Raw genomic sequence first — 12,459 nt, 5'->3', positions numbered from 1 at the left:
TTTGTACCAGTGGCGGTGGAGGATCATCGGGGCGAGTCACCGCCCCGTGCTTCTCCCCGTTGGGCGAGGCAGCCGTCACTCGCGAGTGCCCTGAGTGTGTCTGTGCTCCGCCGTGGCTTTGTGAGTCGCAGTTCAGTTGTGAGTTTTCCTGAGGCAGGCTAGTTCCCGGCCATAGATTCTGAGGAGTCCAGGCGCAGATCTTCCAGGTGGGCCAGATCCAGGCACTCAGGTACAGTCTCCACAGCTGTGCTGTGCCCAGGAACGCAGGGAGGGGTCTCCGGATGCCTGCTGCACCCCCGGCCCGGCTGCCCTGGCAGAGAGAAGGCGAGCCGTCCACCACCTTCCGCGGCCCAGAAGCACCCTTCCCCGCATGCAGCAGCAGCTGAGGCCCTCTGGTTGCCCTTGGCGGGTGCTGGCAGCATAGAGATGAGCCCTGGCCGGCCATGTGGATGGCAGGGCCCTGTGGCAGCTTAATCTGCTTTGTTCTTCGAAGGACTTGAGTTACAAAGTGGGTGGCAGGGGGCGCTTCTACGCCTTTATGCCAACCTAGAAAGTACCCAGATCTGCTTGGGTGGCAGAAAGGACTGGATCCCACTTTGCAGAAAACTGGCTGCCTCGTTTTTTTTGCTTTAACCAGGCCAGAAACATTTAAAGAGGAGGAGGAGGAGGTCACTGGGTTGTGAACCTTTAAAATAAAATCCATCCTCTCATAAAATTTCAGACATTTTAATACCCCCTGCTCCCCCCCCCAAAAAAAAGAAGGCATTCTCAAATAAAGGGTGAATACGCTTTCCCATACGAGCAGCTCGACGTCGTTTTGATGAGAGTCTGACTTTACCCGAATCGTCTGCACTGAAGCCGTGAGGCCCCTACCACAGCGCAGCAGCCGTCTGTGTCTGATGCGGCACCCCTGCTGTTTGCCGGACAGACCACCTCGGGCCCAACCCCGGCCTGTGTGGCGAGTCAGCAGCAGGCAGGGGCGCGAACCCAGGTCTCTCGGTTCTCAGCCTGTACTGTGGCTGTGCTCCTTGGGGTCATGTGGTAACAAACACACCCACGCACCCGGGACTTCCACTAAGACTCCCGCATACATACACACACACCCAGGACGCTCACCCAGGACACACACCCACACACACCCAGGATACACTCACCCAGGATACACAGGACTTCCACTGAGACTCCCGCATACATACACACACACCCAGGACACACTCACCCAGGATACACAGGACTTCCACTGAGACTCCCGCATACATACACACACACCCAGGACACACTCACCCAGGACACACACATAGAGACACACACCCAGGACCTCCGCTAAGACTCCCGCTGTCTCTGCTGCTCTGGAGCCACACCGCCGGCTCGTGTCTGAGACGCCTGGTTGGGGCCGCAGTGACACTGTCGTTGGTGACCATCAAAGTTTAGTTCTTGACCAGGCACTCTGGGTGAAGAGTCTTGCTGTGCGTCGAGTTATTAATGTGGAGCTGCTTGGCCTCGGGGGGCCCCATGTTGTAAGGGGGGCCTCTAGGTGGTGCCAGCAGTGGAGAAGCCACCTGCCACTGCAGGAGATGTGGGTTCAATCTCTGGGTCGGGAAGATCCCCTGGAGGAGGGCATGGCATCCCATGGACAGAGATGGGCCCGGCAGGCTGTGGTCCATGGGGTCGCAGAGAGTTGGACACTACTGAAACTACTTGGCGCGCACGCGCGTGCACACACACGCATACACACACACACGTGCTGTAAAACTCCTCCCTTTCTCCCCACCCCTGCCGTGTTTCAAGGGCTTGCTGTGTGTCATCACTGTCCAGGGACCAAGGATTCTGTGGTGAACAGGATCAAAGTCCTTACCCTGGAAAAACTTATATTCTGGGGAGAGAGTGAAAAATCAGTGTTAAAAAAAAACAAAACAAAGATGGTTTCAGTGTTACTAGTGTTACCGTAAGTGCTTGGAAGAAATTACTGAAACACCTTTGTTCCACACATTAGCCTCTTGGATAGGAGTGAAGTCAAGCCTGTTTCATACCAAATCCCATCGTCTTGGGAGCATCCCTGGCAGGGCTGGGGGGAGAGGGCAGTGTGGCTCTGGGCAGAGCCGGCTCTCAGTGGTGCGTTTCCCTCCAGTGCCTGGGGCGGTGTAGTACGTTCAGGTGTGACCTCAGCTGGAGCTGCTACTGCCCAGGCCGGAACTGCTGGCTGAGAACAGCAGGCAGGGACAGTGTGGAGGGCGGGGCGGGGCGGCAGGGACATCAGTGCGTCGGTTCCTGATGAGCACACTTGCTCTCCACTGGGCGCTGTGCTGAGTCCCGGTCGAAGGCGTCACCTCCAGCTGGGTTGGTTCTTCTTTATCCCACTCTGCAGGTGGGAAAGAAGTCCAGTAAGTTGCCCCAGGCCAAAAGGCCAGTGAGGAGTAGAATGAGGAAGTGTGACTTCAGAGCCTGTTCGCTTGGTCTTTACTATAATCCAGGGTGAATCAGGCCAGTAGTGTCAGGGCCCAACAGGTAAGCCAAGGTTCCAGCCCAAGGGAACAGAGATGCCAGGGAGAGGCTGTCACGTGCTAGGCAGGCACATAGGTGCCTGGGGCCATTTCACGTGGCCACCGACAGGAAAGCAAGGCCACTTCAAATCCCAGCTGCCCTGGGCGGAAGCTACTAACATCTTCCTTGCCTTGATTTGGACTTCTCTAGGTGAAAGACTCTGTGGCCTTCCCTAGCTGAGCCGTGGTGGGGTCATTTCCCAGCGGGCGTGCCTTGGGCGTGCACGCTCATTCCTCTCGTTCAGTTGCTAAGTCGTGTCCTGCTCTTCGCAACCCCATAGACTGCAGCACACCAGCCTCTCCTGTCCTCCACCGTCTCCTGGAGTTTTCTCAGATTCATGTGTCCGTTGAGTAGTTGATGCTATCTAGCCATCTCATCCTCTGTCATCCCCTTCTCCTCCTGTCCTCGATCTTTCCCAGCATCGGGGTCTTTTCCAGTGAGTCGGCTCTTTCCACTCGAAAGTGGAAAGTATTGGAGCTTCAGCATCAGTCCTTCCAATGAATATTTAGGGTGGGAACAATGCATCACGACTTCAGGAGACGGTGTGAGCTTCCAGTAGGCAGCATACCATCTGTAAAGGGCCCGGCGCAGCGCGCGACACACGGCCGACGCCTGGTGTCCTCAGCACCAGAACTAACTGAAAACAGCCCCATTTTTGTTGTGTGTCTTTTTTGGGCAGGGTGTCGGGCACACAGGTGGGTTTTGCATCCAGAAGGAATACTGAAATAAGCGCGTCGTGTAAAGGGGCTAATGGTGTGTGTGTGCACGTGTGTGTATGTGTGTGCATGTGCACGTGCGTGTGTGTGTGTGTGTCTGGGGTGCTGCCCAGTGTTTTGCTCACATGAAACAGCTGTGAGTCACAGGGCATGGCCACCGCCTCCCGGGGGTGCCAGACAGCGCCTTCCAGGCTGAGCTCAGAAGCACCCCACAGTCAGCAGAGGCGCCTCGAGAAGCCCGTGGAGGCTGGTGGTCTCCGAGGTGGTGGCGACCCCTGTCCGTGTCTCTGGTCGTGGCGAGGGTCTTCCAGGGCACCCAGGGACTGAGGTGGGTGTCAGCGCCTCTGCTGGGTGTCTGCCACGTTATCTAACTTTTCCATGTGGAAGGGTTGTTGGTGCCGTTGGAGGCCCACTTGTCTGGTAAACGATACGGCGGGGCCTCTGTTAACCCAGGCCTACGAAGCGAGTAAGTCAGCACATTGAAAAGATAGCGTGGAAGTGACTCAAACCTGGAGGAATCTGTTCCTGAGGACGCAGCCCTCCCTGCCTGGAATATTGGTGGAAGTTGATGTTTGAGTTGGGAGGAAGAGGCCAGAGGCCTGGTTCCTAGCAGAGCTCTGCGTCCAGTTTAGCAGCGTTTGCCCTGGGATTCCAGGGCCCCCTCCTCAGTGAGGGGTCCCAGGACGGTCAGCCTGAGCACAGCAGCTGGAGCTCGGCGTGGGGGAAGCTGGTGGGAAGCTACCTTTGCCGCAGGTAGGGCTGATGCTACGCGCTGACCTGGTAATGCTTGGCTGGGGGCTTGGAAAGAGCTGGAAACTCCACCCAGTGTGGGAGCCTGTGGAGCGCCCAGCACGGACAGGCTCTTCTTCCCCCGACTTCTCTGGGTTCCTGTGTGTGTGAAGTGTTTCCCTTCTTCTCAGGACTCCAGCTTGTGCTTTGCCCCCCAGAGACCAGGTCCCGGCACACACGGACTTAGATGTGCTGGACCACCCTGGCGGCCCCATCATTAAAGCCGCACACAGGTGGAGGGAATGCCGTGTGGGAGCTCACGCTCCACTGTAATCCAAGAACTGGTTTCTTTACAGCGGGACGCAGTTGGTGTCAGACACGTATGGAAAGGAAAGGAACGGGCCCCTGATGCTGGCAGGGCACCACGGGCCAGCTGCGGTGCCGCTAGCCAGCCGGGGCGTGACGTGTGGTCCTGACCCCGGCTCTGCCTTTTCCTCTCTCCCCCCAGGTGCCCAGCCTGTGTGAAGACCTCCTGTCCTCGGTTGACCAGCCACTGAAAATCGCCAGAGACAAGGTGGTGGGGAAGGACTACCTCTTGTGCGACTACAACAGGGACGGGGACTCCTACAGGTGAGCCCGCGCCCCGGGCGCCCACTGCCGCCGCCAGCAGCCCAGCCTTCCTCTCTTGTTCTGCCCATCCTTCCATCCTTCCATCCACCCGGCCTTGACCAGCCGGTGTTTGTGGAGCGCCCCTAGTGTGCGTGGGAGACGTAGCAGTGAACAGGAGGCCTCTGCCCTAGGGGCTCACAGTCCAACGGAAGAGAGAGGTTGCTGAAAAGCAGCTAGCTACTTCATTAAAACTCTCATCGAATCCTGCAAAGGAGAGGGTCCAGGGTGTGCCTGTGACAGGGATCCCCAGTGCGGGAGGGCCTGTGTACTTGAGGGCATGTGAGTGAAGCTTGTCAGACAGGCGTGCAGCTCTCCCTTGGTTCCGCCTTCACCCCTTCCCGAGCCGTGAGTTACTGGGTCAGTGTTCATCCCTGCCCCCTGGCGATCACCAGGCTCGAGCAGCACACACACCGGGGTCTGGCCACTTTGTGACTTGATTGCTGCAGCCATGGCCAGGCTTATTTGAGGGCAGCATAGAGAAGGCCGAGGTTGACTCCAGGAAGACTTTCTGAAGGAGGTGATGTCTGAGCTAGGTTTTTAAAGGTGCATAGAAGTTCTTAAATATTAAAAAAAGATGAAAGTGAAAGTTGCTTGGTCATGTCTGACTCTTTGTGACCCCATGGACTATACAGTCCATGGAATTCTCGAGACCAAAAGACTGGAGTGGGTAGCCTTTCTCTTCTCCAGGGGATCCTTCCCCACCCAGGGATGGAACCCAGGTCTCTCACGTTGCAGGCGGATTCTTTATCTGAGCCACCAGGGAAGCCCAAGAATACTGGAGTGGGCAGCCTGTCCCTTCTCTAGGGGATCTTCCCCGACCAGGAATCAAGCCGGGTCTCCTGCACTGCAGGCGGCTTCTCCAGCACTTGAGCCGTCAGGGAGGGCCTGATACAGGTGGAGTGGGGGAAAGATGAGGAATCCTTAAGCCTGTCTGGTATTCCTGGGATGGGTGGTGGTAATCAGTGCCTTGGAGAATGGTGCCTTAGGTTTATGTGGAGGCCACAGAACCTGAGCTGAGTCTTGATGCGTTGGCCTTGTGCTCTTTGGGGGACGGGTGGGCCCTAAGAAGTAAAAGCAGGAGAAAATCGCTGGCGGGAGCCGGCGCGGCTCTGGGGCAGCACCGCCTGCTGGAGCAGCTGGGACTCTGATGATCAGTCTCTGGGCTCTTGAGCGTCAGCTGGACGTGACCGGGCTCGCTCTTCTCACAGCACGCTCAGCCGCGCGTCTGTGTGAGCAGGCACTCGTCCGCCAGGCCCTTCGGCGCTCTTCTGCGAGGCTTGTGTGTCCTGCTGAGGACTCCAGAGAGCAAGCAGACGTGGGAACCGTGGAGATGGTTGAAGAGCAGACGGAGATACGGAGAAGACAGGGAGAGGCGGGCGTGACGGGTGGTCGGGGCTGACGTGAGCCCTCAGGGCGAGAAGGCTCCCTCCCGCACAGGTTGGGGGCAGAGCGTCCCGCGTGAGGGCCCTGGGTGGGACACAGGGAGCCCGGCAGGGAGGGGAGCTGGGGTGGAGGGGGCCCCTGCGGGTGACGCAGGCTCGGTGCGGGCACGTGGGGTTAAGGGAGGTAACGCCCCTGAAGTGCCACGCAGCGCAGAAAGTGCAGTTGCGTGAAAGTGTCAGTCGCTCAGTTGTGTCCGGCCCCATGGGCTGTAGCCACCCAGCTGCTCTATCTGTGGGGATTCTCCAGGCAAGAATTTGGGGATGGGTAGCCGTTCTCCAGAACTTGGGGCGGAAATTACAAAGCACTAATGCTGCTTAAGGGAGACTGGACAGCTGTCCTAGGATAGTGTCTCTTTCCTAGCTTCAGATGGAAGCTGGGTAAAGGATGTCCTTCGGCCTGATCCAGACTGGAGCCTAGAGCGGAGACAGGGAGAGGTGGTCAGGTTTAGACATAGAGCCAGTGGGGTTTGCTGATGGAGGGGGTCGGGGAGGAGCAGCTGGAGAGGCGGCGGGGTCCCTGAGCGTGGAGGTGAGGAGGGCTCTGGGGGCATCTTAAGCTCCAGATGCCCAGCGGATGGAATCAGACAGCCAGTGTATATTCTTGAGGTACAGAGGTGGGCATCCGGCTCCAAGGTGGTGAGACTGCCTGAGACAGGTCTGGCTCAGCCTGAGGGGTCTGGCCACGGCCCGGGTCGTGGGCAGAGGGCCGCGTCCCGTCCTCAGTGGGGCGAGGCCCCCAAAGGCGCTAAGTGGGCTGACAGGCCAGGGAGCCCGTGATGAAAGGACGCCGCGGAGTGCGTCATCAGACACAGGGTTCAGGGGGCCGTCCTGGAAGAGGAGCCCCAGGGCTGAGGCTTGCTGAGTCAACATCATCGTTACATTTCTTGTTTCCTCCTGAAAATTCGGGCTTGCTGTATGAGACAGCTGTTACCCAGTGAACAGTGGAAGGCTGGGGTCGTTTCCTACTCCAGGCCAGTTTGCTGGGTTTCCTGGGGACATGGGACCCATGGCCCCGCTGGGTCACGCTGCCGGCTCCCACCCACATTCCTGGGGGCTCCCGGGGAGGGCTGGGGGTCTTCAGCCAAAGAGGAGCCCGGGCACAGGGCTTTCATTTTTTCTCTTCTTGGTATACAACTTCAAGGTCTTCTGATTTTCTCCACACATTTCTGTCCTAACTGTGTTTGATCGTTTGCTTAAATAAGATCCTTATGGTGTGACGGTTTGCCAGGAGCGCTGTTTGAAACCTGTTAGCTGAAACAAAAAGCATTCTCTGAGGGAAATGAAAGGCCTGACTTTTGAAATCTAAGCGTTCCTGTCCATCTGTCTTTTTTCAAATGGCCTCCATTTAAGCTCTTTAATGTGTTCTGAGTGCCCCTTCCACTCGGAATATTCTGGGTAATGTTATGATTTTTTTTCCCCCAGCTACAATTACCCCGGCTCCAGGACTAACGGCTAGAAATGCTGTCGTCTGTGAGCCAGGGGAGATGTGAGTTACAGGCTTCTTGAAAATTCCAGACTCCCAGTCAGCAAGAGAGATGGGCTCCTATGTCTCAGTTGGGTCGCCTTTAAACAAAAGCCGGCTGGGGTGGGTCTTCCAGCCCCCCGGACAGCGGGGGACGCTTCACCATGGCCGCAAAAGGCAGACCTCTGAGGGTGCCGGCCGGGCAGGCGAGGAGTGTGGGGTCTCACACTCGGCTTCCTTTCCACCCGCTTGGCGAGCGGAGGTACGGAACCTCCTGGTTTACGTATAAATACTGTTGGTGACAGCCCTCTTCATCTTTGGGCCCGGTAAGAGGTCTTCGTTGATTTTTTTTTTAAATTCTTAGGCGTCCCCCAGCAGAAAGAGCAGAGAGTTGCTTCATCTCTGTCGGTTCGGAGGAGCACTTGCCAGAATGGCCGGGGGTCCTTTCCTCCCCGCCCCGTGCTGGCAGGCTTCAGCTCGCAAGCTCCGTGCTGGGCGCCGGGCCACGAGGGCAGAGCGCGCCGTAGGCTACTGCCCAGAGCACCCTTGCTGCCCGGGGCAAGGTCGGGGGGCCGGGCCGTGACCGCGGCCAGGGGGTGAGCGGACAGGCAGAGAAATGGTCCCTCCTGCTGCGTGTCAGTGTGGAGACAGGCGTGCAGTGATGATTGCACCCTCCTGCTTTGCTGTTGTTCTCGAGCATGTGGTGGAGTGCCAGGCCCCCTTCCAGGTGGGGAGCAAACGGTGGGAAGCAGGACAGACATGACTCCTGCCCTCCGGAAGCTCAGCTTCTCAAGATGACCGTCTAAACTAGTTTCCAATTCAGTGAAGTTTTAGGATTCAATTCCGCAGCCACACTAGTGCTCAGGAGCCACCTGAAGCTCCCGGCTACCGTCCTGGACGCACAGATGCAGAACACTGCTGTTGGGGAAGTTGTGCCGGGCAGCGCCGTTCTAAGGGGTGAGCACGGTGAGAACGGCCCTGCCCTCCAAGCCAGGCGGGGCCCTGGCGGGTCCCGGCACCCTTGCCAGTGGCCTGGGCACGGCCCAGTGTAACCCGCAGGCTGCCTGCTGGTCATAGGGCAGCAGGGGCGTCTCAGGCCACTGTTGCAAGTTCTCCTGACACGAGTGGGTGGGTGAGGTGGGGGGCTGGTGTGGAAAGAAGGGTGCCCAAGCGCCTCCTGCTCTGGGGGCAGCTGGTGCAGGGAGACCCTCAGGCACAGCGACTCTGCCCTCACTTACCTGTGTGGACCCGCAGCCTCGAAAGGGGGGGCCTCTGCCCGAGGGCAGTGTGGAGGTTGCCCGGCTGACGTGCCTTTTGCCCCTTACCATCAATCCCCAATCAGTCAGCCCTGAGTCCTTCGCGACGTGAAGTGTTGTGGGCAGGCAGGGAAATGGGAAAGGCCGTGGGGTTTCTGACCACGGGCGCGTCTCGGTCTTTACGGCCCAGGCTGTGAAGGACTTTGTCCAGATTCTGTGTTGCCCTGCCCTCCTCTCTTTTTCCCTCTCACCTTTGTAATTCTCTCTCTGTGCCCCCAGCCCTGTGAAGTCCACCTGCGGGAATTAACGAGTAAGTTCCCCTTACAGCCGCCTTCCCAGCACTCTCTGTGGTTAAATGCTTTCCTGATGTGGCAAAATACATTTTTAAAAGCACAGCGAGTCTTTGGGCTGGAAAAAGCGAGGCTGGTTCTCATTACTCGGCAGTGCTCTGTGTGCACACAGCCCGTGGAGGCTGCAGGGCCCTCCTCTGCCACGGGGAGGGCTCCGTCCCTGGGGTGTCCTTCCGTGTGATCTGCGGCCTCTTGCTGCCCTAACTGACAGCTCTCATTTTAATCCTTAATTGTCTGAGACGATCTGTGAGGAGAGTCGCATTTTCTCCAGAATGGCTGGCAAGTCAGGAAGGACTGAGGGTCTGTCTTCATCAGCACAGCGGTGAGGACAAAGGAAGGTCTTAAAAGTTGGGAAGGAAGTGGCGTCTGCTGCACTCTTAACTGTATGCGGGTCTCTGGGCAGTTAGTGTGCCTTGCTCCTCTGCTCCTCAAAGCAGACCTGTGGGTAAAGAGTGGCCTCCGTTTACACACGAGGAAAAGGGGGCTCAGAGAAGTCAAGACACGTGCCGGAAACACACAGCTAGTGAGAGCTGGGGCCTGGCGGCCACACCCAGGTCTGACAGCCTGAGCCCTTGCTCTCCGAACCTCGAGAAAGAAGGCCGCGTCTGTGGCCAGGGCCTGCGGGTCGTGGCCGCTCCTCTGCACTCTCAGAAGCTGGGGCAGACGGGCTCGACGGCCCCGTCTCCCTGGAACGAGTCGTGTGACCTTCTCCCTCTGCCCTGCAGGTCACCATGGAGTAACAAGTATGACCCTCCCCTGGAAGACGGGGCCATGCCTTCTGCTCGCCTGAGGAAGCTGGAGGTGGAAGCCAACAACGCCTTTGACCAGTACCGAGACCTGTGAGTTAAGGGGCTCCCCTGATACGTAGGTCGGAGAGGAGACACGACCGGCCCCCCGGCGGGCCTGACCAGGGGCAGCTCTGAGCGCCCTGCAGGACGCTGGGCGGGAGTGTGGTCCCCGGGCCCGTCCTGAGAGGCGGCTGGCGTGTCCGGGCGCCGCCCTGCGTCGTGAGCACCGCCCGCATGCAGGACTCCAGGCCCGATGCCCCGTACCCGTCGTCTCAGATCTTCCCCAGCGTGGTGCTGTGGTAGTCCCCATGTTTGCCGAGGAAGAGATCAGCTCAGAACAACTCATTGAATTGTGTCGGAGGCCAGAGGCAGAGCGAGGGGTCAAACCCGGGTCCGTCTGTCCACAGAGGCCCCTCTGGGTTTTACGGCACCGCCTGCCTGACGGTTCTCGCCTGGGGCCCAGGGCCCTGCTCTCAGACCAGTCGCCGAGGCCAGGGGGGATGTGGGGGGAGTCGCTGGGGGCCTTGGCCTGCAGTGTGCCATTGTAGTTTAGTCACTGAAGCGTGTCTCTTTTGCGACCCCATGCACTTGGGAAAGTGTTTTTGCTGCATCTGCTTAGATTTCTGCCTCCTGCTGCACCCCCAGGAAGGGCAGCCACTCGCTCCATCCACCATGCACGGAAAGGCTCCAGAGAAGATTATCTCCGAAGCATTTTTTTCTTAATAGAATCTCATTGTTAATTACGCTCCATACTGAAAATACAGCAAACCTATAATGCACGCAGTGCTACCTCAGTATGGCCCAGTGATTCAGGGGAGGACTTGACATGTATGTCTGTAAAGGGCCAGATGGTGAGCACTCTAGGCTTTGCAGGCCACATAAGTCCAGTCACTTCTTCTTTATTCTTTCTTTTTTATGTATAATTATCCTTCCCTCGTAGCTCAGTTGGTAAAGACTGCCTGCAGTGAAGGAGACCCGGGTTCAGTTCCTGGTTTGGGAAGATCCCCTGGAGGAGGAAATGGCAACCCACTCCAGTATTCTTGCCTGGAGAATCCCATGGACACAGGGGCCTGGTGGGCTACAGTCCCTGGGGTCACAAGAGTCGGACACGACTGAGCAGCTAAGCACACATCCCACAGCCTTTAAAAACGTAAGGCCTCTCTTGAGCCTGGAGGTGGGTGGCATCTGGCCTTCAGTCTAGAGTGTGCCCACCCTGACCCTGACCCTGACCTAGGATGCAGGCGGGAAAAAGCGACGAGAGAAACGAAGCATCCGGCCTGCTGCGGTGTCGTCCGGACGCTGTGGTGCCGCCCTTGGAGATGGAGCTCAGGCTCCATCTTGCAGACAGCTGGCGTGGTGGTCCAGTTTTTAGCAGATTTGATATATATAATACACCATACAGAATTATATGTGTCTATCTGACACGTGTGTCAACAAAAAGACCCACAACACAGAAGCAGAAGCACGGCTCCGAGGAAGCTGGAACCGAGGCCCTTGACGTCTGCGCCGCCCCAGGTGCGTCGCGGCGCAGGTCGGCTCTGTCTTCACTCTCGGCCATGTGCCAGCGTTTTCCGTGCAGTCTCTCTAATCCTTTCAAGAACCTCTGGGGCAGTTGATGTTCCCATTTTTACTGATGAGACTGGGATTCCCAGAGGCTAAGTGAAGCCCCCCCCCACAGGACCTCGAGGTGAAGAGCGAGCATTTGAGTCCATATTTGCCTGATGCTTCCACACATTACTGAGTCTCGCCATTGGAGTGAATTCCAGCGGCTGAGGGGCCGCGACCTCGAGAACGTCGCCCTGCGGTAGCGCGGCTCCTTCACGAGGCGTGGTCTTGTCGCTGGCGTTTCTGGTTCATTTACAGCTGTTCTCACCCAGCCATGTGGCAAGGAGCCTGTCCAGCTGCTGAGCGGGAATTCCCAAGTGGGTCCGTTTTGTGGGTTAATGACAATGTTGATAGTGAAACAGCATGCTGATAGCAGCCGTTACCAGCCAGGGCCTGGGCGAGCCTGGCGTCCACTGCCTCTCTCGGTCTTGCTGAACCTTCACGTGGCCCCGTGCAAGAGGGTTATCCCCATTTCACAGACTCACAGGTATCTCACAGGTTCTGTTCCAGTTTAAAGCCGTCCTCATCCGACTCCAGAGTCCAGAGCTTAGCGCATTGACTTGACCAGCATTGGCGTGTTTGACGCAGGCCAGATGCTTGCCAAGTCCTAGGGCTCCGGCTTTGAGTCCAGACGGCCACGTCCTCGCCCGCGTGGAGCGCCCGCTGTGGACACACAGACGATAGAGTGATAGTGGGTCGGTGCCCTGAAGGGTGATGGGACAGAGAGTGACCGGGGTTTGTGTGGCAGGGTCGGATCTCCTGTCCGGGAGCTGACCTGGGCTCTGGTGCCCGGGTGGGAAGGGGCAGCCAGGCAGGGTGGCTTATGGGTCCTTCGAGGATCAGAACAAGGCCAGTTCCAATTGCTTGTAGGCGTAAGCGTCCGAGTGGCGATTTCCTGGAT

The 12,459-nt window shown here is 58.0% G+C and overlaps 1 protein-coding gene across 1 annotated transcript in view; it reads left to right on the top strand.

The window, feature by feature from the left end:
* The window catches only part of CAPZB (capping actin protein of muscle Z-line beta subunit), a 103,614-nt gene extending 93,372 nt beyond the window's left edge, over nt 1-10,242 (top strand). The window contains exons 3-4 of the mRNA XM_018054806.1: nt 4,495-4,616; nt 9,891-10,242. Of these exons, the coding sequence (XP_017910295.1) occupies nt 4,495-4,616; nt 9,891-10,008 (240 nt within the window). The 3' untranslated portion in view covers nt 10,009-10,242. The remainder of the gene's footprint in view (nt 1-4,494; nt 4,617-9,890) is intronic.

The sequence above is a fragment of the Capra hircus genome, chromosome 2 (assembly GCF_001704415.2).
Source record: "Capra hircus breed San Clemente chromosome 2, ASM170441v1, whole genome shotgun sequence".
Taxonomy (NCBI): Eukaryota; Metazoa; Chordata; class Mammalia; order Artiodactyla; family Bovidae; genus Capra; species Capra hircus.
This window is presented reverse-complemented; position numbering and strand designations above follow the sequence as displayed.